The 23415-nt window shown below is 42.9% G+C and overlaps 1 protein-coding gene across 1 annotated transcript; it reads right to left on the bottom strand.

Annotated features, from left to right (window-relative positions):
* Window positions 1-155: 155 nt before the first annotated feature.
* Window positions 156-21549, bottom strand: LOC149472119 (TRAF family member-associated NF-kappa-B activator-like). The gene is made up of 3 exons (XM_089693093.1): window positions 21438-21549; window positions 15040-15569; window positions 156-930 (listed from the first exon to the last, which is right to left on the bottom strand). Exons 1-3 carry the CDS (start codon window positions 21547-21549, stop codon window positions 757-759), a joined length of 816 nt encoding a protein of 271 aa, XP_089549219.1. The 3' UTR covers window positions 156-756.
* Between the last annotated feature and the right edge of the window lie 1866 nt (window positions 21550-23415).

The raw sequence follows: 23415 nt of genomic DNA, 5'->3' as shown, positions 1-23415 counted from the left end.
AGGATACAGTGTGCAAGTTACAGCAACGTATGCATTTCAGTAAAATTAAGGGTTTTTTTTTTACCGAAACGCATAAGCTGCTGTGACTTGCACACTGTATCCTTTATCAATAAAGTTCTTTTATCGGGAGAACGAGTTGCCAGCTCTTCCCGTTATACTTTCATGATGATGTATTTTTACTTTAAAAAAATAACAAGGCCACTTTAAGAAAAAATCCACATTTCTTTGAATGAATAGTTATTATATGTATCTAATTTTTAGAAGCTTCCTTTTAATGATAAAGTAACATAGAACAAAGTGTTGAGCTTGTAACTAGGGATGAGTTTGGTTTCAATTTTGGCCAAGCCTGGAAATCAGCTGTCAGTACCAAGCCAATGAGCTGCAGATGGGGGCTCCCCTGCACTACAACATGCACAAAGGGGCAGGAATGGTCTTGACATAATTGACCTAATATGGCCATATTAGGTCATTGTCATAGACCCAATATGGCCATGTGGCCATATTAGGTCAATGGTGACATGATCATCCCAAAACTTTTGTTTATAGGTAATAGTGAGGTGGGAAATGTCCTTGCTGCACCTGATTTGCCCAGGAATGACAGCTGGCTTTAGTTTGAACCCAAGCTCATCACTACTTGTAATAGGAAATGGAGTTTTTGTGCAGTGCAGACAATAATTATATACGTCAGTTTAATACCATAGAGCTGCTATGTATAAACACTGGAACCGATCAATAAATATCACACAGTGATGAGGGTCATTCTACATGTCCAGTGATGTGTTGCAGATATTCTCCTTTAGTTGCTGATCCAGCTGGAAACACTGCCTGGCAGAATTCACATATTTGAGAGCTGAGGCCCACATCTGAGATATTGTCATCGTGATGGCCAAGGTGACATTCTTCTGATAGACAATCCGGATGCCATGAGGACTAGAAAGAACAAAACAATGTACACCAATTTAGTAATTTAGTAGTGTAGGAACATGATAAATGCAGTTAAATACAAGGTTTCTACTGTTTTTACTTTGTCCAAACATATTTATAAGTGGCAGTAGATTAGAACCCTTATTCGATTTTTACTGTTTTTGGTGCTTCATCAGGGCAATTCTTTTCTCAATAAGGCACAATTCACATACAGGCATTTTAAATCACAGGCGAAATCACCGTGATTCTGCCCATGATGTGAAAACGTGCTGTTGAAATGTGAAATCACGCATCAGCGTGTTCAGGTGCCATTAATTTCAATGGCACCTGAAAACACAAGGCGTTTTTGTCGTGGGACAAACGGACCGTGATTGTGCAAACAAAATCATAGGACGTGAGTTGTGCAAAGAAGTTCCAGAACTTTTCTGCCTGTGATTTAAAACACCTGCATGTGAATGTAGCCTTAAAGCGGAGCCCAAGTCTCCTGTGAAAAAAATAAAAGTCAGCAGCTACAAAAACTGTAGCTGCTGAATTTTATAAAAACAGCCACTTACCTGTCCCATGATCCAGCGGTGTGCTCACCGGCCATCCTCTGTCCCCAGTGTGGACACCCAGCTGTGACAGCTTGTGGCTTCACAGCCAGGTGCCCACTGTGCATGCACGAGCAGCGCTGTACATTGTGAATGGTCTCGAAGTCTTCTGGGACCTGTCACATGTCCCAGAAGACTGCTGGGGAAGGTGGGGTGAACTTCCGATTCTGATCACCTAGGCGGTTGGAGCAAAAGTGGGAGCAGGTACCTGTCAAAATCAGATGCTAGTCCTGAACGGGGAGCGGGGGACGAGTCCTTAAAGTGGAACTTCCCCTTTTGGGTGGAGCTCCGCTGTAAGCTGGCCATGCATGGATCGAAATTCAGCCAGTTCAGCGGGACCAGCTAAATTGTGGTCATGGACATGCTGGTTGTATACAAGTTGATTTATCAATCGACTTGTGCACAGCCAGTCTTTTGGAAAAATTTATTTCGATCAAAACTACCGACTTTAGCCAGCAGTGCTGATCAGTGTATTCTGACGACTGCTGCTGGCTGAAGGAAAAAATAAGACTCATGTATGACCAGCCTTAATGTCCAACCCCATGACATTAATTTTACTAGAGAGAGAAGTAAGGGAAAATCTGAAGCAGTAAAATATGCTTACAGGGGCCTTAGCTTCCAGGTACTCTACTGAAAAGGCAGTTTTATTTCTGTTTTACTGTTGGAGAGTCGCCCACACTTCATGTCTAACGAAAATGTCGTCACCAGGACAGGAAGTAAAGGGAAATCTCAGTAACAGAGTTCTGGAACGAGTTAAAAACCCAACGGGGGATCAAATCCTTTTCCAATCCTTTGTAATAAAGACAACTTGAAATCTCAAACTACTACTCATTAACAATATACCTTCTCTTCTTTTAATGAGAGAGCAGCCAATATGCAATTCACTATCACAGCGGTCTAACATTCACAAATAATTTGTGTGACCACTTTACCAGCTCAATGTATGGGGGCCAAATTATTAACAATTTTTTTAAAGTATTTTAAAGTGTATCCAAACCCAGGAACAAAAAGTTGCAGTTTACCAGTCCTGATTAAGCGCCTTTGGTGTGAAATGTGTTAACATTTGTTCCTTCTCTGTGTGCTGTGACTTTGTGGATGTTTTAAAGCAGTGTTAAACCTATAATCAGACACTTAATATACTGCAGCTTACCAATTCTTAGATGTGATGACTGCATTAGTATTCTTTTTAGGATTTTTTTCTTCCATTTCATCTGGTGATCTGGCCATTAAGTCTGTTGTTTTTCAAAAGAACAAGCTCTGTTCCAGATGTATCAGTTTACAGGGATGTGACAAACTATTTACCACTGGCAGGGGTGCTTGCAATAATCAGCTTTTATGTATTCCCGTAAAGGAAAGAAAACTGTTTGCTGTAACTGAACATAAAATGTGAGCTGCAGATTGGTTTCTATTTGTTAGTGTATCTAAATCTGCGAGTACAGCTTAACACTCCACCCAGATTAATAATGCTGCTGTCCAAAAGTGCCCCCTGTGCTCTTTCATCCAGAGTGGAGGCACTCTAATACAGGAGGTGATACTGGCCAGGTCACCAGGTGACAATAGAGGGAAAAAAGCCTTAAAAATCTAATGGTTGGTATAAATAACATTTTTGGTTTGGGCTTAATACCACTTTAACTATTGCAATAAAGAAGCTGGAATTTTATTTCTATCAGTTAATTCATCCTTGCTTTCTTGATCTTCCATGGTACAAGCCGGACTGGCACCTGACCAGTTTTTCAGAGCTTGATTGTGGTGGACTGATCTGGAGCAGTGTGTAGTGTATAGTCCTTAGATAAGGTTGCTGTTTTAGTTTACTTTTTTAATTTTTTTCTTTTATTTTCACGTGGTCATCCTCTCAGTAGCACAATTCCTACCCTATGGTGGCAATGCACCTCACTGCTAATTCTAATGGCATGCCTCCTGCACTGGAAATCACAACCGCACTGGGAACCTTGGTTCCAGTGTGGGCTGCGATTTCCCAAGTAGTGCAGGGACCTCCTCCCATCCATTCAAATGAATGGGCGCTCATGCCCATGCAAATCGCGGCCCGTATGTCAGCACATATGTGTACCAGGAGTTAGTGAACAACTTTAGATTTTTAAGAACCATTTTAGTACTTAAGTTTATGGGGGACAGGATTGGGGGTATTGGGGGTAGGAGAGGGAAATTACATGCTTATCACAATGCTGAAGAATGTCTAAAGCCAGTTTCTTGTATGGGATCAATTAGAAAAGAGTTTAAACCCATGCTAGGTTTTGATTTTTCTCTCTGTGTCCTATTGGGGAGATTTTCTTTTACTTCCTCTCTCACAGACAGAACAGAAAGGTAGAGCAAATCTTTCTACAGTGAGGGAAGTCCTGTCTTAGACAGTTGTCACAACAAGAGGTGTCCCCAATGGAAGATGTCCTTCCTTCTCCAGTGACAACTCAAAATTTTGTATTTTTCCTCATTTTTAATGACCAAGCTCACTGGGACACATAAAGAGGTAAATCTCTTTGTGGAGACACAGACAGCAATAAATATGTGACAAGGGTTCTAACCCTACCCCGTGATAACAGAACAAAATGTTTTGGCTTTATATACACTTTAGATGCAACATACAAGTAAGACAGCAAGCAATGTAGCAATGTATCAGTAATCTCTATAACGATATAACAGCATGTCTGAGTTATAATAACAAAAAAAAACAGAACTGCAAAAAGTGTGTAAAAAACTACTAAAGAGCGCAAAGTTTTGATTTCTCACTTATCTAAATCCAGTGTGTCCTTATAGAAGCACTCTTTTTGGAACATACATGATGAACAGGCCACCAAGTGGACAGAATTGGTAATGCATGTTCTGATATTGTTGAAATTGGAGAGAGGAGTTATTTAATACAGGTGAAACTCGAAAAATTAGAATATCGTGCAAAAATTTATTTCAGTAATGCAACTTAAAAGGTGAAACTAATATATGAGATAGACTCATTACATGCAAAGCAAGATAGTTCAAATCCCAAATCCACAATCTCAGAAAATTAGAATATTACATGCAATCAATAAAACAAGGATTGTACATAGAACAATATCAGACCTCTGAAAAGTATAAGCATGCATATGTACTCAGTACTTGGTTTGGGCCCCTTTTGCAGCAATTACTGCCTCAATGCGCGTGTCATGGAAACTATCAGCCTGTGGCACTGCTGAGGTGTTATGGAAGATCAGGATGCTTCAATAGCGGCTTTCAGCTCTTCTGTATTGTTTGGTCTCATGTCTCTCATCTTTCTCTTGGCAATGCCCCATAGATCCTCTATGGGGTTCAGGTCAGGCGAGTTTGCTGGCCAATCAAGCACAGTAATCTCACGGTCATTGAACCAGGTTTTGGTGCTTTTGGCAGTGTGGGCTGGTGCCTTGTCCTGCTGGAAAATGAAGTCAGCATCCCCATAAAACTCATCTGCGGAAGGAAGCATGAAGTGCTCCAAAATCTCCTGGTAGATGGCTGCGTTGACCCTGGACTTAATGAAGCATAGTGGACCAACACCAGCAGATGACATGGCACCCCAAATCAACACAGACTGTGGAAACTTCACACTGGACTTCAAGCATCCTGCAGTGTGTGCCTCTCCAGGTTTATAAAACATTTACTCTATATTTGTTAAACATTACTACAAAATCCCCACCAAGTTGCTGTTCTTAAGAAATGGTGTGTTGATACCAGACACAAATAGGAAAGGGAATTGTAGAATCACAAGCAATTGTCAGATTTAGGCTTGTTCACATCTGACATTTTGGGATCTCAGACAGAATTGCTGCACCTAAAAGCGGTGTCACACGATAAATCACAGTGCAACCATGGAAAACCACTTCACGTGAGGCATGTCACCCAAAAAGGAGCAGGAGCTTCTATTGGGTGACAAGATTTGCATGATGTGGTTTGCCACGATTGCAGTGGGATTTATTGTGTGACAATCTCAGCAGAAGCGCACCGAGTTTAGTTGCCATTGCAAATGAATGGCACCTGAACATGTGTGGTATGTTTTGCCACTACTGCAGTGTGATTTCAGATCACAGGCAGAACTGTAGCGATTCTGCCTGAGATTCCAAAACACCAGATGTGAATGGGCCTTATGGAATGGCGTAATCCATGTACATCTCTTTTTGGGACCAGTGTAGTTCATGCTGAAGCTCAGTATTTATTCATATTTGCAATGATTCTGTGTAATGACTATTGCATTAGTGATTGTAAATTTTTTTTACATAACAAACAGGTTTATATTTACACAAGAATGTTAACCAGAAGAGAACTCAAGGCACCACATCCCAGAAACAGTACCATACACAAGAGAAGATATTCCTAAGGAGTTTGGATGATTGTAAGCTCCAAGGAGCAGGGCCCTCCTAACTCTCTTGTACTGAACTGTATTGTTGCTGTATTGTCTCCCTTTATATTGTAAAACGCTCAACAAACTGTTGGCGCTATAGAAATCCTGTATTATAATAATAATAATATTAATAATACAGGAGTGGCCCAGAACCTTCTCTTCCCGGGTTCCCTGTTGCTGCTCCTGGTTCCTCTCCTCCACCAAAAGCCCCCATAGAAAGACGCATTCTATAGGGGCACCCGCGCAGGCTTGCTGTCTGCATCAATTGACACAGACAGCAGGACTCAGCCCCCATACTCCCTTGTCACTGGCTTTGATTGACAAAAACAGGAGCCAATGCCTCAGTAAAGCCAGTGAGATCAGGAAGTGAGAGGAAAGATGAGCTGCAGATGGGCTCAGTGCTGGATGAAATGAGGGCTCAGCTAAGTAAAAAGGGGGGGGGGGGGAACTAACGCATAAACATTTTTTTACCTTAAAAGATAAATTCACCTTTTGGACAAAAATAATAAATGCATATATTTTTGCATTTATAAATTTGCATTTATTATTTTTGTCTGCAGGAGCTTGGAAAGCATTGCACAAGCAATCAGTAGATCACTGATGACATGCAGGTCTCCTGCAGACCTGTCAGAATATCTGCTTGCTGCACGGGATGTACTGTGCAGCAGATATTCCCGGGTGCAACATGTAACATGTTCCCAAAGGGGAATTTATCCTTTAACCACTTCAATACCGTGCATGTTTACCCCATTCCTGCCTAGGCCAATTTTCAGCTTTCAGCGCTGTCGCACTTTGAGTGACAGTTGCGCGGTCACGCAACACTGAACTCTGAATTTTTTATCATTTTGTTCACAAAAATAGAGCTTTCTTTTGATGGTATTTAATCACCACTGGGTTTTTTTATTCCTTGCTATATAAGCAAAAAAAGACCGAAATTGTTAAAAAAAAAAAATAAGTTTTCTTTGTTTCTGTTATAAAAATTTTGAAAATAAATAATTGTTCTTCATAAATTTTGACCACAAACTATGGTAGATATGTGAAAATCGATCAATCCTGATGTACTGATAGCCTATCTCAAGTAATGTGAAGTTGTCACAATTTTTTGAAAAATGAAGAGATATAAAAAAAAATCACAATTTATTTTTTTCACATTCTGTCATCAGTGCAGTACAGCATCTTCATTTAACTGGTGTGGTGGTGATCAGGGACACTAACCGGTGACATTACAATAAAACAAAATCAATAATTTTTTTACATTTTTTTCCTTTTTTTATGATTTTTTTTTTTTTTTTACACACTGTGACAAGAGCAATCTAATGTTACCATAGTGATGCTTATAGCAGTGAATTTCATTGTTATAAGTGTAGCGCCCTCCAGCTGTATAGTTAGAGGCTAGTTAGAGGCCTGGGTGTGAGTCAGCAAGGTTACTTTAAGTTAGACCTGGAGGGCTCTACAGGTCAGTCCTATAGTACCTCCCTCTGCTCTAGAGAATTGGAGAAGTTTCTAGAAGCCAATGGATGGGGGCAGGGGCGGACTGACAACTCATGGGGCCCCCGGGCAATAGGGGATCATGGGGCCCCTGTGTCCTTGCCCAAACTCAAAAAAGCCTATGAAAAAGGTACAAAAGGTACCAGGGGCATCTCATGGGGCCCCCTACTGACCCCAGGCCCTCGGGCAGTGCCCAGGTTTCCAAATGGTCAGTCCGCCCCTGGGTGGGGGTGAGGAAGGGCTGATCTGCATATTTAGGGAACTCTGATAAATCCCAGACAGGAGGCCTGGTAGTGTGGCTGGATCAGCCCATAAATATGAGAGAGCCTGGCCAGCAGGGGAGTCGGATGGAAGATGGAGTGAGGAAGTGTTGCTGGTGTGGAGCCTGGGAGGGGGCCCAAGAGGAGGAGGGGAAATCTACAGGCTGGGAGCTGGAAAGAGGGACCACCAATGTTCTACAGTCCACAGCATGTCAGCAGGGGAAGAAGCTAGCCTAGTATAAGGCTTGAAAGCAGCTTCACCTTTCAAAGCTACAAAAACAGGGTGTGAGTACTTCTATACCCAATTAGTTATCACTGGAACATCATACCCATGTGTCTCAGAATCCCTTCCTTCAGATATTCTTCATGACAGTCAGTTGGATGAGGAGATTTTCATTTGGGGTCTGAAGAAAGTTCATTTAAAGGGGACTAAGTTCTCATAGAAAAACACTGTGTGCTGATCGAAGTTTTCTGCTTTTTATGCATAGGAAGTTTGTACTCCAAGTTGTTTGATTTCCATTGGGCATCCTATATACCCCTAGACCCTATACAAGTTGTCTAGCCCTCAATAAAGCAAAAACAAGCTCATGGACTAATCACTGACTTTGGATACAGGAGTGGAAAATGTATGTTGCCTGGCTGTGCAGGAAAATAGGGGGACCCAAAATCAGTGGCTCTCAAAAGGGTAGTGCTACATAAGCAAGCATTTTTACTGAATGAAAAAGATTAATTCAGTATGTATTGTACAGATGGGTTGTGATTAAAAATGACAGGCAACGATATAGTGGTTGTAAAGCTTGTTTTTGTTTTATGATTTTTTTTTTTATTAAAATTGCACCGCACTAAAATGCATGGTACCATGTTGCAAGTAATGATACTGCCAAACACCAAAAAAAATGCACTTTTTGATGCATTGTGGGAATGCGGGCGATTGTTTGGACATTCCTACAATGCACAAATGTTAATCTAGCTTAACAGGTCTCTGCTTGCAGCTTCATGTTTTTTTTTTTTTCTAATTTGTCTATGGGCCAGTTCACACTATAGAAATGTAGTCAAGATGTGTTCCGGATGCATTTTCGCATGCGCGGTTTTGGCACGTTCTGGTTCATTCTTTACGCATTCCAGTGGGTTTATGATGCGTTCCATGTCATTTTTTCTCCTCTTTCTCTTCAATTCAAATAGGGACATGTGCGTTCCAGTGCTTTTTTGGTGCATTCCAGTGCGTTTTTGATGCGTTTTATCGCATTCTAGTAAGTTCTGAGCAGGAAACATGCAGCATGTTCTACTTTTTGTCTGCATCTAGAATGCACTGGAACTGCAAGCACTGATGTGAACTATGACATTCACAACCATATAACCTACTTTCTGTGGGTTTTAGATGCAGAAACGCATGTAGTGTGAACTGGCCCTAAATGTTTTATCCTCCATTGACTGCAGTCTTCAATGTATTGTTGTTAGGAATTTTGTGACTGTAACCTTGTCTGCATCAGATGCTATTCTCTGTGGCCTATTTTTATACATGACTAAGTTTGTACTTGTTACTTACTATATAGCACTGTCTAATATATTTCCCTTTGCAAATAAACAATAATTTTTTCCCTTAAACTGGCCATACATGGATTGAAATCTGGCCTGTTCAGCAGGAACTGCCTGGACTTCGATCCATATATGGCTGTTCCCATTCAGGAGGAGTTGATTTAGGACTGTTGGTATATTTTTGCTCGATCAGTGCCTGCAGCCAGTCAGTTGCAGCACTGATCAGTGTATTCTGGCAGAGAAAGAGTCTTGCTGCTAGAATACAACAGCGAAGGTGGGGTGTAGTCCCACCCACCTGTGATGTCACAGGTGTAAAATGAGCTGGGCCACACCTGTGATGTCACATCTGCCAATTGGAATGCATCACCATCTTGGAATCGTCCAGCAGTATAGGCATTTCATACAAGCAAGTGTTTTCCTATGGTATGTAAATACACACTCTGGATTTGTGCTCCTTTATAATTAAACAATAATAAGCTTGGTATGGCTTCCCTGGGTTTTTTTTTCATGATGACCTGGAAACTGACTATCTTTGGTACTGAGTGGTAAGAACAGAGGAGAGGGAGACAGTATTTGGCAGATAGAAAATTGAATATTATAAATAATCACAAAGAGGTTTGTTTATTATTATTTATTTTTCATAGGGACATGGTATGTTTAATATGTTGCAAAATATGGGCCATATTTGTTAGTTAGGAGTTTTAGAGCGCTGCACCTTTAAAATCTTGAATTTTGAAGTTGAGCGTTAACTGACTATATTGAGGCCAGCATCAAAATGCAGATTAATAGGTGTGTGACAAGATCAAGGATCTTGCTAATGAAAAATGGAGCAAAACCTTTCTCCTGAGTGTGAGAAAAGCTTTGCTTAAACACTGCATATCCTGAGATTTATCAACCAGCACAATCATCTGACAGCATGCCAACACATTGCCAGGTCAAAGGAATTAAAAGTGCTATTAATTAAAGCTGCGGAAACAATAAAAGAACACATTTGCAGAATGTTAGCACCTTGATTCATTTAGACGGGATTCTAAGAAATCCCCTCTATAGTTTATAGTACATTTTAACAATATAACAAAAATAATAGTATTTGTCACATGCTAAATACTGCACTGAAAGTCACATACAAAGAGCAACTGGCTGACATCACTCTGAAACCATGAAACCATGTTTAATCTGTCCACCTACCTATACATACAGTAGATGATGTATGTACAGACAGGGGTCTATTTATAAAGCATTTGTTGACTGAATGTCACACAGATTCATGCATGCTTAACATATTTTGGCTGTAATATCGCTAATAGATGAATTCCTATGATCCATCCATCTAGTAATCAAAATGCTGTATATTTTCTCATTGAGGTATTTCAGAAAACTGTACTGCATTTTGTCCACTAGATGGAGCTGACGATATAGGACAGAGTTTCGCAACCTTTTTACCTTCAAGGAACACCTGGCAAAAAGTTTGAGAACTTGGGGAACCCCTGAAATAATGTTCACATCTTCAGCTCATGGAACGTTGGTGTGATCATCAAGCTGTTAATATAACAATTATTTTTAGAAATAGTATTAAATAATACAATAAATATTACATTGTACCTAAGTAATGTGAAACTTGTGCTTTCCTTTCGTGTAGAGATGCTCGATTCTGACTCCAACTTGAGATAAACAGTGTACAGGGGGGCAGCAGGGCAGGGTACAGGGGCTCAGGAGGGCACACTAGGGAAGCAGGGCAATTACATTTTGTGGCTGCATTCGTTTTCCTTTTTTTTTTGCAAGCTAAGAACAGATGCAGTGTCCTTGTTACTTCCTGTGAACTACACCAAAGAATCTTCCTTCATAGCTATCTTCTGCAATCTACCAATTGTCCTGCCCCCCATGTAATGGAGATGAAGAGATATGACCCATTTGTAGTCCATATCCGGAAAGCAACCTAGGGTGACAACCATGGCTCCCTCCATAGATTCAGTTAAGGAGCGACATAGCCACCCAGGGACAGGTGAAAATAAAGCAAACGAAACCTGAAACAAATGCAGTAATTACACCAAGAATTATCAAGCTGCAATATTTTACATTTTTGGCTTTGGATTTAGATGCACTTTAAACTGGATTACTTTTTCTAAAATGAGTAAACCTAGGTATACACAATTCAAGTAGCTCAATGAAAACCCCACTAATATAGCATATCACATTTTTACACATGCCATTTTTCATCATAAAGTGTTGGTTATCCCTACATTTCATATTCCTGATATGTGTGTGAACTATGTACTTGTATGAAAAAGTATCCTGTTCTCTTTGGATTGCTTTCTTTGTGTGAAATACCCAGTGATCCTACCATTCCCCCTGCTTTCTTGTTTCAAATAGACCACACTAGGCATGGAAGCACATTTATCCCAGCATGATCAGTTTACTTCTTTTCTTGGGAGCAAAGCCTGTCCTTCAGTGGTCACACTTGTGCTGACACACCCCCTGCACAGCTAATCACTGGGAAAAGTACTGCTATTGTTAAGCCTCTTGCTGACACGCTTCCTGAAGAGATCTTCACCCCCAGCTATCTAAGCCCATTATGGAACTGAGGGCAGAGGTCAGGACAGTCACAGCTCTCTGCTGTGACTCTCTGCTCTGGAGGTCTTTGATCGCTAAGTTCTCAGTGCAGAGCCAGCTGGGGACAGCCACCTAGGTGAGTATAATAGATTTTATTCTGTAGCACCCCTTTAGATAGTCAGGGGGAGCTAGTTATTCATTTTTAGTTAGAAGGGCTGAGTAGCAGCCTGGGAACAGTCAGCAGGGTCAGATTTGGGTTAGGGCTGAGAGGCTCTGCAGATCAGATCCTTGATACCTCCCCCTGCTCTAAAATCTTGGAGAAGATTCTAAAAGCAGTGGGTGGGGTGAGGATGGGCTGATTGCATACTTAGCGGATTCTGACCAATCCCCAGGTAGGAGGCTTGGCATGGAGTCAGCACAGCCCTTAAGTATGACTGAGCCTGCTCAGCAGCAGGAGAGTTCAGGGGGAAGCTGGAGTGAGAGGAAGAGATTCTGCAGTCTGGGAGAAGGCCCAGTGGGAAGGAGCCTACCTACAGGCTGGGACCCTGACAGGAGGATCGCTCAGCTTCACCAGTCCCCAGAGGGAGGACTACCTGTGGAGCCAGAAAGGGAGCCAGCCAGGCAGAAGGCCTGAAGGCAGCCACCTACCTAAGCCTGCTCAGAGGAAATAGACTGAGTAATCCTACACCCCCTGGACCAGTTAAGAGGAAAAGAGCTCTCAGGTGGGAAACCTGATTAGCTACTTACCCGGGACCATTCAACTTAAAGTGGCAGGCACTGGATCCCCTTGCCCAGGGATTTCCTCCAGACAGCTGGGTAAAGATCTGGGGTGGTACACCAGGAGAGACTGGAGAGCTCTCCCAGAATATTTCTGCTGTGTAAAGACTTGTATATAGTTGCCAGGAAGTTGTCCCCAGCTTACATTTCCTTGGGCAACCCATACATCCCTCAACCCCATTCATGTTTATGTCAGGGTCCTGTCCACGGCAGAAATTCTGGAAGATCTGGCATTTCTGCCAGTACTCTGCATGGCCACAGAAGCACACATCAGCCTCGGTTTGGTGCCAGACGGCCTTTATAAGGAGGCTCATCACTTCCTCAAGTTACTGGATGATCTCTAGCTCCCGGTGCCCTGTGATTCTGACCTGTGATTTCCTGTTACTAACTCAGCTTGCTCCTGGACCTGTCTACTCTGATTTACCCCTGATCTGACTTCGGCTTGGCTTACGGATACTCTCTCTTTCTCGCGCTCCTCTGTGTATGACCTCGGCTATCCCATCTGACTACGTCTGCTCTGATTCCCACCTGGTACCTGACCTTGGCTTGAACAGACTACCCAGTAAACATCTAAATCCAGGAAAGGGCTTGCATCCCATGCACAGACGCCTCCTGTCTGCAGACCTATCTCTGTGCACCAGCTGTGCTTCTGAGTGGACCACCAACCAGCACTCCTACAGGCGACCTGTGCAACTTTGGGACTGACTCCCGCTGTCTCACTCTCAGGGGAGTCTGGAACTTAGCCGCAAGGGAAGCCCTCTCTCCATTGACCTCCATCACCAGGTATGTGATAGTTTATTACCCCTAATAAAATCCAAAAAAACAAGTTCAAGGACTGTTTACTGTCTCTGGAATGCAAGTCTCTGAGAGATGCATGTTGCCTGGCTGTGCAGGACTATAGGGAGACTCAAAACTTCAGCTCCTCCTAAGGGGGTAGTAATTTAACTTTTCAACATGCCTCTGTTCTGGAGAGTAAAAAGGACATTTTCCTGTGGACTGGTGACTTTTTTTAGTGTAAGAGTCTCTGCAGCAAGTGTGAGGTCAAGATAGAGTGTATTAATCAAAGTGACTAACTAGCCACATGCAGTGCCAGTGCTAGATTAGCTACTGCAAGGCAGGACCAGCTACTTGCACCCCCCCCCCCCAAAAAAAAAAAATAATTTTAAAAACAGCAGGAAATATAAAATCTTATAAACTTATTTGCAAAAATAAGTGCCATATAAGATGCCAACAGCACCAATATTAAAGATAAAATCGGTGTCACAGACGGACTGTATCTGCGGCTGGCAATGGCAGGGTGACAATTGCAGTGCGAGGAGGATGATGGATCCACACTCTAACAGATCCCAGGCTGGAATTCCCCAGGCAATGGGGGGAGATAAAAACGCTGTGACAGCCCACACACACACACAGAGGACACCTGAACTGAGCAATCCCACAAAGTGACAGATCCAACACAACACAATACACCGCCACCAACACTGACACAGATCAGAAGGCCCAGCAGGCACTAGAAGAGCAGGCTGTAACATTGTGATGATGTCATCACTCACCGACAAATTGCACATGTGATAAATGTCCAGCCGACTGGGTCACACTGACACAGACACAGGACATCAGAGTCAGGCATTACCTTCCTCCACAGGCACAGCTCCGCCTCCACTGATGAATGGGAAGAGAAACTCCACAGTGATGAGCAACTGCCAACCGGCTTGCAGTAAGGGACTGAGTCTGAGAGGAACACTGGAAGGAGCTGCATCTCAGCTGCTACACTGTCCCAAGACACCTGGCATCTAACTGTCTTTTCTTCCGCCCCGCTACAGCCCCTCCTCTCAGCTGAAGGATCATTCATGACGTGGCAACATCCCACACAGAGAGAGAGTCGACCAGTGCTGCGCCCAGCCACCCCTAAGTAGCAGTGCACCCTAGGAGGCCACTTAGTTTGCCTAGTAGAAGCACCGGGCCTGGGCACATCTGCTCACTCAATGATCAATGATGACTAATCTGCCTGACTTGAGGACCAGTTCATACCAGAATGCGGTGCAGGAAACCTGCGTTTAGGTTGCGTTTCCAGCACCCTGTTCAAAATGCACTGCAGTTGAGATCTGCAGTGGATGTGAATGCTATCTTAATGAGACCCCAAACACAAGTCGCAAAAGGAGTGTGTATGCCTGCACCAAATCACATGCTACAATAGTACCATGCAATCAGGTTCCTGTGCATTTTATAATGTAGTACATACACTACTTCTGGTGTGGTCCGCCATGACTTCAGCTCATTCAAATGAATGGGTGGAATCACATTGCACCTGGATCGCTGTGTGTTCCTGTGTGATTCATAGTGTGAACCAGCCCTGAAATCATTTTTGGAAGTACAGAGTATTTTAACAGAATCATTCTAGAGTAGAAAAGTTTATTTTTTAAAGCTGCAATACCTTTGATAATAAGTATATTGGGTGCATTATTCAGATATTATGATTCAAGCTATGCTTTTTGCTTAATTTCTGAGTTGTACTTTAACAAGTAAGCTGCTGATTTTAAAAAGTGAGTTTACCTACCTGGGCTGGGCCTTTTATTCTACTGATGTTATTGATTTGTGGCTCCAAAATTACTCCCTTTGATATGTCTTTTGATTGTAAAAAGCACATTTCTTCATCTATATTAAGAATAGGATCTGGATCTATTGGTAAAAAGATCATCTCAGACATTGCAGGGATGGTTATGTCGCCAACACCAGGCACCTTGGGAAATGTTGGTTCATATGTTTTGATGAACAGTGCAATGTTGCCATTTATCTCTGTTTCATCCAGGCTGACATCTGTATTAGACACATGCGTGGCAAGCCCTGATTTGTCATCCTGACTAGCTAGAAAGTGGTACTGGTCTTTGTTTGGAGGAAATCGTATATCACAATCAAATGAAAAGGTTGATTTGTCTTCTGCTTCCAATGGCCGATATAGCTCTTCAGTCATGGATTTTGCAGTTTCTATTGATAGAGCTTTCATCTCTGTCTGTCGAAAAAAAGGACTTTTTGAGTGTATGGGGTCTCCAGTATCAGTGCATTGAATTGGTTTTGACATGGGCTTCTCTGCAATGTAAAAGATAAGAATGTATTATAATAAATTACGTTTTTTGTTCTTTATCTTAAGTTTTTACCAAGGACAAACATGCGATCACAGTGTGCAAAAGATCATTATACATACATAGTGTACAATGCATAAGATAAATCAGCCTGAAATGTACCTTACTAAAAGAGCAATGCAAGCAGTCAAGAGGGAACAGTAAAGTGGTAGTGGTAGACTGGGTCCAAATTTTGATTGTAGACAGAAAATGCACACTGTAGAAGGCATTAAAGTGACTAGAATGTAAATCACCTTCTCAGTCCTTTTTTTCAATAAGGTAACAAAATGCAGCAATTCAAGAAAAACTGGGAAGGAGGAATTAGGTAGACAGAGTAAAAAGATGTAGGGGAAGTCAAGAGAGGTTAAAGAGTATTGGAGGAAGAGTAGGAGTACGTGAGGGGTACCTGAAAAGGGTAAGGAAGCAGAAAGTAAAGATGGGGGGGGGGTGATTGGTGCTGAAGCATGTCCTTTCCCATCAAAATAGGTATGTATGGGTCATAAAAGAAGAGTGTGTTAAGTAGTCTGACTGCTCAAGAATAGACTTGTACTCAGAATTTGTCCTTGTCATTTTTAGATCCACCATGTGTTTGATAATGAATAATTGTGAAGAACTATAAAATGTGGCAGTTCTTGCTGTCAGATGGAAGGGATACAGGTCCTGGACACATTGAAGAGGTAGATTAAGAGAGATATTTTGTATCTACGTTTGGGGAGAAATTAATAGTGAAGTAAATAGGGTGCCATGTTGTTGCCCAGGGGTCAGTCAGTTGTTTAATTACCTGCCTTACTCATGTCCAAAAGCCTCTAACACTAGTACAAAACTAAACAATATTTGCGAAGGTCTTTCTCTGACTTGAGCAGGAAAGGGGGCATAAGGGAAACAGGTGATTGTACAAGAAATTTGTATGCTAAGGAAACTGATCGACTGGAAGGACAAGACTCAATGCATATTCGCTCAAACAGTGTCAGTCATGGTAATGAGGTGCCCTGTTTGAGAGTAGTAGAGAGAAAATTAATGAGTAGCTGAATCGCCAGAGAAAATCCTAGTCTAAGGTATTGTTGTTGAAAAAATGAAGAACTTTGTCTATCTTCTTGACCAAGGCATTACCTAAAATGGAGGTCATTGGTGTGATAGGGCAGTTAGGGTCATGTATATGGTCCCCCGTTGCAGAATGCAAAGACGCTTCAGTGGTTAGATGTATCCTAAGGGTCTTAATACAGTATGTATTGTTTTCACCCAAGGGAGACAGTAAAGAGGCATGAAAGAATTTTTCTGTTCTGGGGAAATCCATTGTTCATAGTCAGAATCTCTACATAAGGCCAAAACCCTGGAAAGGTGATAGCATTTCAGAGGGTCAGGAACAGACATTTCCCTGAGCATTTTGTGGAGCGTAAAAAATATCTAACAATTTGACAGCTCACCATATTGTTTTTTTGCTCTTTGAAATTAGAAAGGGTGGTTGCAGGAGAGATTAGAAAAAATAATAGGTCATCTACAAAGGCTGCCACCTATGCAGAGCTTGTACTGGGAGACCTGTGATATTTTCATTTTCGCATACATGCCATAAAAAAGGCTCCAACGTGAAAATATAAATCAGAGATGATAAAGGGCACTCCTGTCTCATATCATAGGTAAGGGAAGAGAGCTTTGCTAGCCATAACCGCAGAGGTGGGAGTTGAGTAGATAGCTTGCAACCATTAACACATGTGGTCCCCCATCCCAATATGATGAAGGGTTGCCCTTTTAAAAATTGCCCATCTACTCAACATCGGTAAAGAGTAGACATGGAGATTTTGTTAGCATGGGCAAGGTGGATTGCATCAAGGACTCTTACAGTATTGTCTTTGTATCCTGCGCCTCTCTGGCAAAAAGCCTACCCGGTCTGAATAAATTATAGACTGCAAGAGAGGTATTAACCATGTAGAGAGTATTTTAGTAAAGATTGTGAAGTCACTGTTCAGCAAAGAGGATTTGTTGATAATTTCTGCATAAGGTGGAATATTTCCCTCTTTTGGTTTATGGCCATTGAAAATCAATTTGCAGGCTGCGATGAACCTAGGGGCAATTGGGAATGGAAACATTTTGTATTAGATGCTTGTAAAGCCCTCTGGGCCAGGCACCTTATTCGATTTTAGGGATTTGACTGGAACAAGGATTTTGTTGGCTGTTAGTGGGGTGTCCAAGTTTCTTTTCAGGAATAGAGGGGAGGCCCAGGCTAGGATCTTGCTGGGTTTATTACCAAATTAAAAATAAAATGTGCCTTAGTTGTATGCAGCAGTTAAGATTTGAGGTATTCACATTGTAGCTTGAATTTCGTTGCTAGGGTTTGAAGGAGAGATTTCTTATGCAGAGTTTTGGTAGGTACAGGATACCATCTGAGAGCTGGGTAATTTGGGGTATAGCTTTCTGTAGTTCAGTACCCTTCTAAAGTATTTCCTGCATTATGCACTTGAGGATCTCCCACTGTACTGCAGGAGGGGGGTCATCTTATTGTCATTATCTGAAAAGTATTGGGTGAGTTTATCAGAATGTTTTTTAAGAGGGCCATTCTGCATGAGATAATTGTTAACTTCAAAATACCAGGCTTTGGGTCTAGAGTAAGGTAAGGGGGAGCGGATGCCACTTAGAACCAGCCCCAGGAAGTCAGCATGTTGGGTGTATAAAGGGGCCTCAGCACCACGCTAGCCAAGCCCTCCGACACGTTTCACCCTGCCCATCAGGGGTTGGTCACAAAGGCTAGCGCAGTGCTGAGGCCACTTCATACACCCAACACACTTGATTGCTGGGGATGATTCTGAGTGGCATTCACTCCCCCTTACCTTACTCTAGACACTGGAATAGACCTAGCACGCTGCTCCCTTCATTCCTATGCCGGCGGGTGATCTTTCTCTGTGAATCCAGCTTTGGAGCAGCACCATTAAGCTTCACACCAGGCTTGGGGTAACATACTACCCAGCTTAAACAACAAAGTGATTGATGTGTGGTCTGAGATCATTCAGTTGTGTTCTTAGTAGCATGAGGAAGAATGGATTGGGAAACTAAGAAGTGGTCAGTCTGCAAGTGGGTAGTATGACTTGTTGAATGGAAGGTAGAGTGCCTGATGCCAGGATGATGTTTGCTTCATACACTGACTAAACAAAAAGATCTCTACATAGATATGGATATGAGATATGGGTAGGGGAGTTTAAAGTATCCAAAAAGGGGATAGAGGGCAAGATTAAATCCCTGCCCAGAATCAAGAAGCCCTTGGAAAAGGCTTGCAATACAGTAAGTTATTCTTCTAAAAACTGAAGTTGGGTCTGATGAGGAAGAAACACCAGTGCCAAAGTAACCCCCTGGCCATTCAAAGTTTCCCTGCTGTGGCAGAGCGTTGCCTTGCCAGGGTATAGAAAGAAGTTATGACCCAGGATTCTCAACCAGGTTAGTTGAGGGGCTCCAGAAAGCTTGTATCATGGAGAGGAAACTGGCTTTTTAGTTTCCTCAGTGTTTGGGAAAATCTTTGGAACCTAGAGATCTTTTCAAAGTGATCCCGGCGGGAAATCTCCAATCCTGGGTCCAGGTTTTCAGAACAGCCAGTACACTAATTGGTCAGGTGTGTGCAGGGCTTTTAGTGTTGATCTGGCCCTGGTTCTCTGCTCTACCTCGGCAGACAGGAGGTCTGACCCAGGAGTCAGGAGAGCTCCACCTAGGAAAGATGTGGGAGCCAGAGCAGCAAGGGGCTGCTAATGTGAGGACAGAGTTGGTGAGCCAACGGTCTGCAGAAGACAGACAAGGGCCAGAAGTGTAGGGCAAGAGCGGCAGTGCTGCAAGTACAAACCCCCCCCCCCCCCCCGCCTGGGAAATTGATGAGTTTTGCAGAAAAGCCCTTAAAAAGAAGAAAAGCAAGTGGGGGTGTCCTTAGAGCTCTACTGTTTGTTGCTAGTTCTCACACTGCATAAAGGCAACTTGCACGCTAAGTCACCTGTGTTCTTTCAATACACAGATACACTTTTCAGGGACATTGAAACCATTAGTAGGATGGTTTCCGAAGGATGGCTACAGCACGGTTGTCTGGTTCTGGGACGACATCCATGGACATCATTCCAGAACTCCTTCTGCACGCCCACAGCGGTGTGCACCCGACGCCACCAGTGATTGCTGTGTACTACGGACACAGCTGATCAGGTGATACGGTAAACGGCCAATCACGGCAGCCTTTTACCACGTGATCAGCTGTGTCCAATCACAAAGCAGATCACCGGGTAAATACAGTTGCCGTTTATCGGCTGCACTTTCCTGACGCTGTCACAGGGACGCTGTCACATTTTCTAAAGTTCAATGGAAAGAGATTCCTCTGAATGGAGGATCTAATAGGGGTTTATGTTAAAAATGGAAATTCCCTTTAATTGAACACACATATTAAAGTGTATCTAAACCCCAAAACTTAATATATTGTCACTGGTCCTTAAATGAGGTTGTTTATTTTATTTCAACCTATTTTACTTCACTTTTTCCCAGTAATCTTGTTAATGACACACTTCCTGTTCCCTACTGCAACACTCAACACTGCTTTCCTGTACTTTTCGTTGGTGATGCATTCATTGTACTGCCTTTCCATTTTCTAAGTGAGAAAATGGCATATGGCACTGTGGTAACTGTTATTGCTAACTAGCCCTTTTGACTTTACTTTTCATAAATCAGTTTGAGTGACATTTAGGACTAAGTCTAATCCTGCTTCATGTGAGGTCAGGTGTGACAATTTCATGTGGCAACAAATCTAATTCTACGTCATGTGGTTTGACCCTGCTTAATGCAGAACCAGGTATGGCCATGCTTAAAGTGATTGTAAAAGATCACGTATAATTTTTAAAATATAACAAATACAGGTAAAACTCGAAAAATTAGAATATCATGCAAAAAGTTCATTTATTTCAGTAATGCAACTTAAAAGGTGAAATTAATTTATGAGATAGACTCATTACATGCAAAGCAAGATAGTTCAAGCCGTCATTTTTCATAATTGTGATGATTATGGCTTACAGCTCCTGAAAACCCCAAATTCACAATCTTAGAAAATCAGAATATTGTGAAAAAGTGCAATATTCTAGGTTTAAAGTGTCCCACTCTAATCAGCTAATTAAGCCATAACACCTGCAAAGGGTTCCTGAGCCTTTAAATGGTCTCTCAGTCTGGTTCAGTAGGAATCACAGTCATGTGAAAGACTGAGGCAGTAACTGCTGCAAGTACATATGCATGCTTATACTTTTCAGAGGTCCGATATTGTTCTATGTACAATCCTTGTTTTATTGATTGCATGTATTATTCTAATTTTCTGAGATTGTGGATTTTGGGTTTTCATGAGCTGTAAGCCATAATCATCAAAATTATGTAATGAGTCTATGAACTTGATGAACTTTTGCACAATATTCTAATTTTTCAAGTTTCACCTGTATAAATACTTACCTGCTCCATGCAATGGTTTTGCACAGAGTAGCCCTGCTCCCCCACTTCTCGGGTCCCCGCTGGCTCTCCTGGCTCCTCCCTCTGCCGAGTGCCCCCATAGCAAGCTGCACTGACATTGACACACAGAGCGTAGCTTGCCCCCCCCCCATAGAATGCACTAAGGTAAAAAAAAAACGTCTGCCATTAGAACCACTTTAATAAGGGACCAGGTTTGACCTTGCTTCATGTGGAACCAGGTATGACACTACTTCCTGTGGGACCAAGACTGGGCCTCCTACATTTGGCACCAGGTTTGAGCCTTCTTCATGTAGGATCAGGTCTAACACTGCTTATTATGAGCTAGGTGTAACCCTGCTTCATAGGGTACCAGTGTTCTATCATGTTATCTTACCAGCAATGTGAACATCTTTTGAAAGCAATTTTTGAAGAAGTTCTGCTTGTCGTGAACATACAACTTGCAACACTTTGAATTGTTGGTAAAGTTCAAAAAAGGCACTTTCCATATTAAATGTCATCTGTGTTGGAAAAAAAATAAGTAAATGAATTATTTAAGCAGGTGAAGTTATCCACATATTTACATGTCACCTATTAAAGTCATGTGGTTTCATAAGGTTTGGATAACATAACTTCAAAACAGTCTGCAACAAGCTCACCACTATCCATGACCTCTTTGTCTCCCGCTCCCTTAACCTCCTAGCAATCACCAAAACCTGGATCCAAGCAGCAGATTCTGCCTGGCCCGTGTCCCGCTTTCTCGACGACATCTCCTCCTGGCTACCCTTCTTTCTCTCCTCTGAGCTATCCACTATCATCCTTGGAGACTTCAACATCCCTATCAACATCGATAACCCGGCTACATCCCAACTCTTCCACTTAACCTCTTCTTTTGCACTCGCACAGTGTATACAGTCCACCACTCACTCCGACGGGAACACTCTAGATCTTGTCTTCTCTCATCTTTGCACTCCCTACAACCACAAACACCCTTTCCTCTCTTGGATCACAATCTCATCACCTTCTCCGTCTCCTCATCCTCTTACACCTACCCCTCCAAAAACGGCAAACAATCACCAGCAGAAACCTCCGTAAGTTGAACCCTGCTCCCTTCCACTCTGCAGCTGACCAACTTTACGACAGTATCCTTCCCCTGTCCTGCCCTGACCTCTACTGTCTACAACAATTCGCTGGCAGCCGCTCTAGGCTCGCTTGCACCCCCAACAACACGAAGCATTAGGCCCTGACCGCTACAACCCTGGCAGACTGACCACACCAAAAATCTCAAACGAAGTAGTTGTGCGCTGGAGCGACTATGGCGTAAAACCAAATCCCAACTAGTGTTCACCCGATATAAATCTGCCTTCCTAACATACACTTCCTCCCTTCACGCTGCCAAGCAAGCCTACTTTGTTAACCTCATTAATACCTTCTCCTCCAGTCCTCATCAGCTCTTCTCTACTTTTAACTCTCTACTTTCTCCGCCCCCACCTCCACCCAGTACCTCACTCACCGCCCACAAGATTGCTAACCACTTCAAAAACAAGATTGATGCAAATCGTAGGGACATCGCCACTGCTCAGACTTCCTCCCCACCTAGCATTCCTCACACCAAAACCCCCTCAACACTTCACTCCTTCGACTTTGCTACTACTGAAGAGGTCACTAAGGTCTTCTCAGAAGCCCGTCTCACCACCTGCCCCCTGGACCCTGTCCCCTCACAACTCCTACGGTCACCCTCTTCTTCCATCCTACGCTCCCTCACTCACATCTTCAATTTTTCCCTCTCTACTGGCACCTTCCCCTCCCCTCTAAAGCACGCGCACATCACTCCCATACTTAAAAAACCCTCCCTGGACCCCACCGACTTGAACAACTTAAGACCCATCTCCCTGCTGCCATTTACCTTTAAACTCCTAGAGAACATAGTCTATAATCGCCTGAGCTCCCACCTCACCAACAACAACCTCCTCGATCCTCTACAGTCTGGCTTCCGCCCCCTACACTCCACCAAAACTACCCTACTCAAACTCACCAACTGTCAGGGCAGGGGCCGGGGAACGGACAGGCAGGCCTAACAATGTAACGCACTGGCTGACGACAACCACTACCCACAGACCGAAGTCCCTCAGGGCGCGGAGTCTAAGTCCCAGGCTGCCCTTCACCAGGGCCCCTGATGGTGGGGATGGACTTGACGCAGCCAGGAACCAGGTCGCGGCCCCCGAGACACCTTAGCTGCGGTAATGGCCGCCGCCAATGGCGTGTAGCTGGTGGAAGAGACAAAAGAGTAGTCAGACAAGCCGGGTCAAAAACAACAGGACAAAACAGTACAGGACAGCAGACGAGAATCACAGGTCACGAGCCGGGTTCAGCAA

This window comes from Staurois parvus, unplaced genomic scaffold (genome assembly GCF_062004578.1).
Source record: "Staurois parvus isolate SC_StPar_1 unplaced genomic scaffold, SC_StPar_1.0 ptg000023l, whole genome shotgun sequence".
NCBI lineage: Eukaryota > Metazoa > Chordata > Amphibia > Anura > Ranidae > Staurois > Staurois parvus.
Note: the sequence above shows the minus strand (reverse complement) of the source record. Positions and strands in the feature narration are given on the sequence as shown.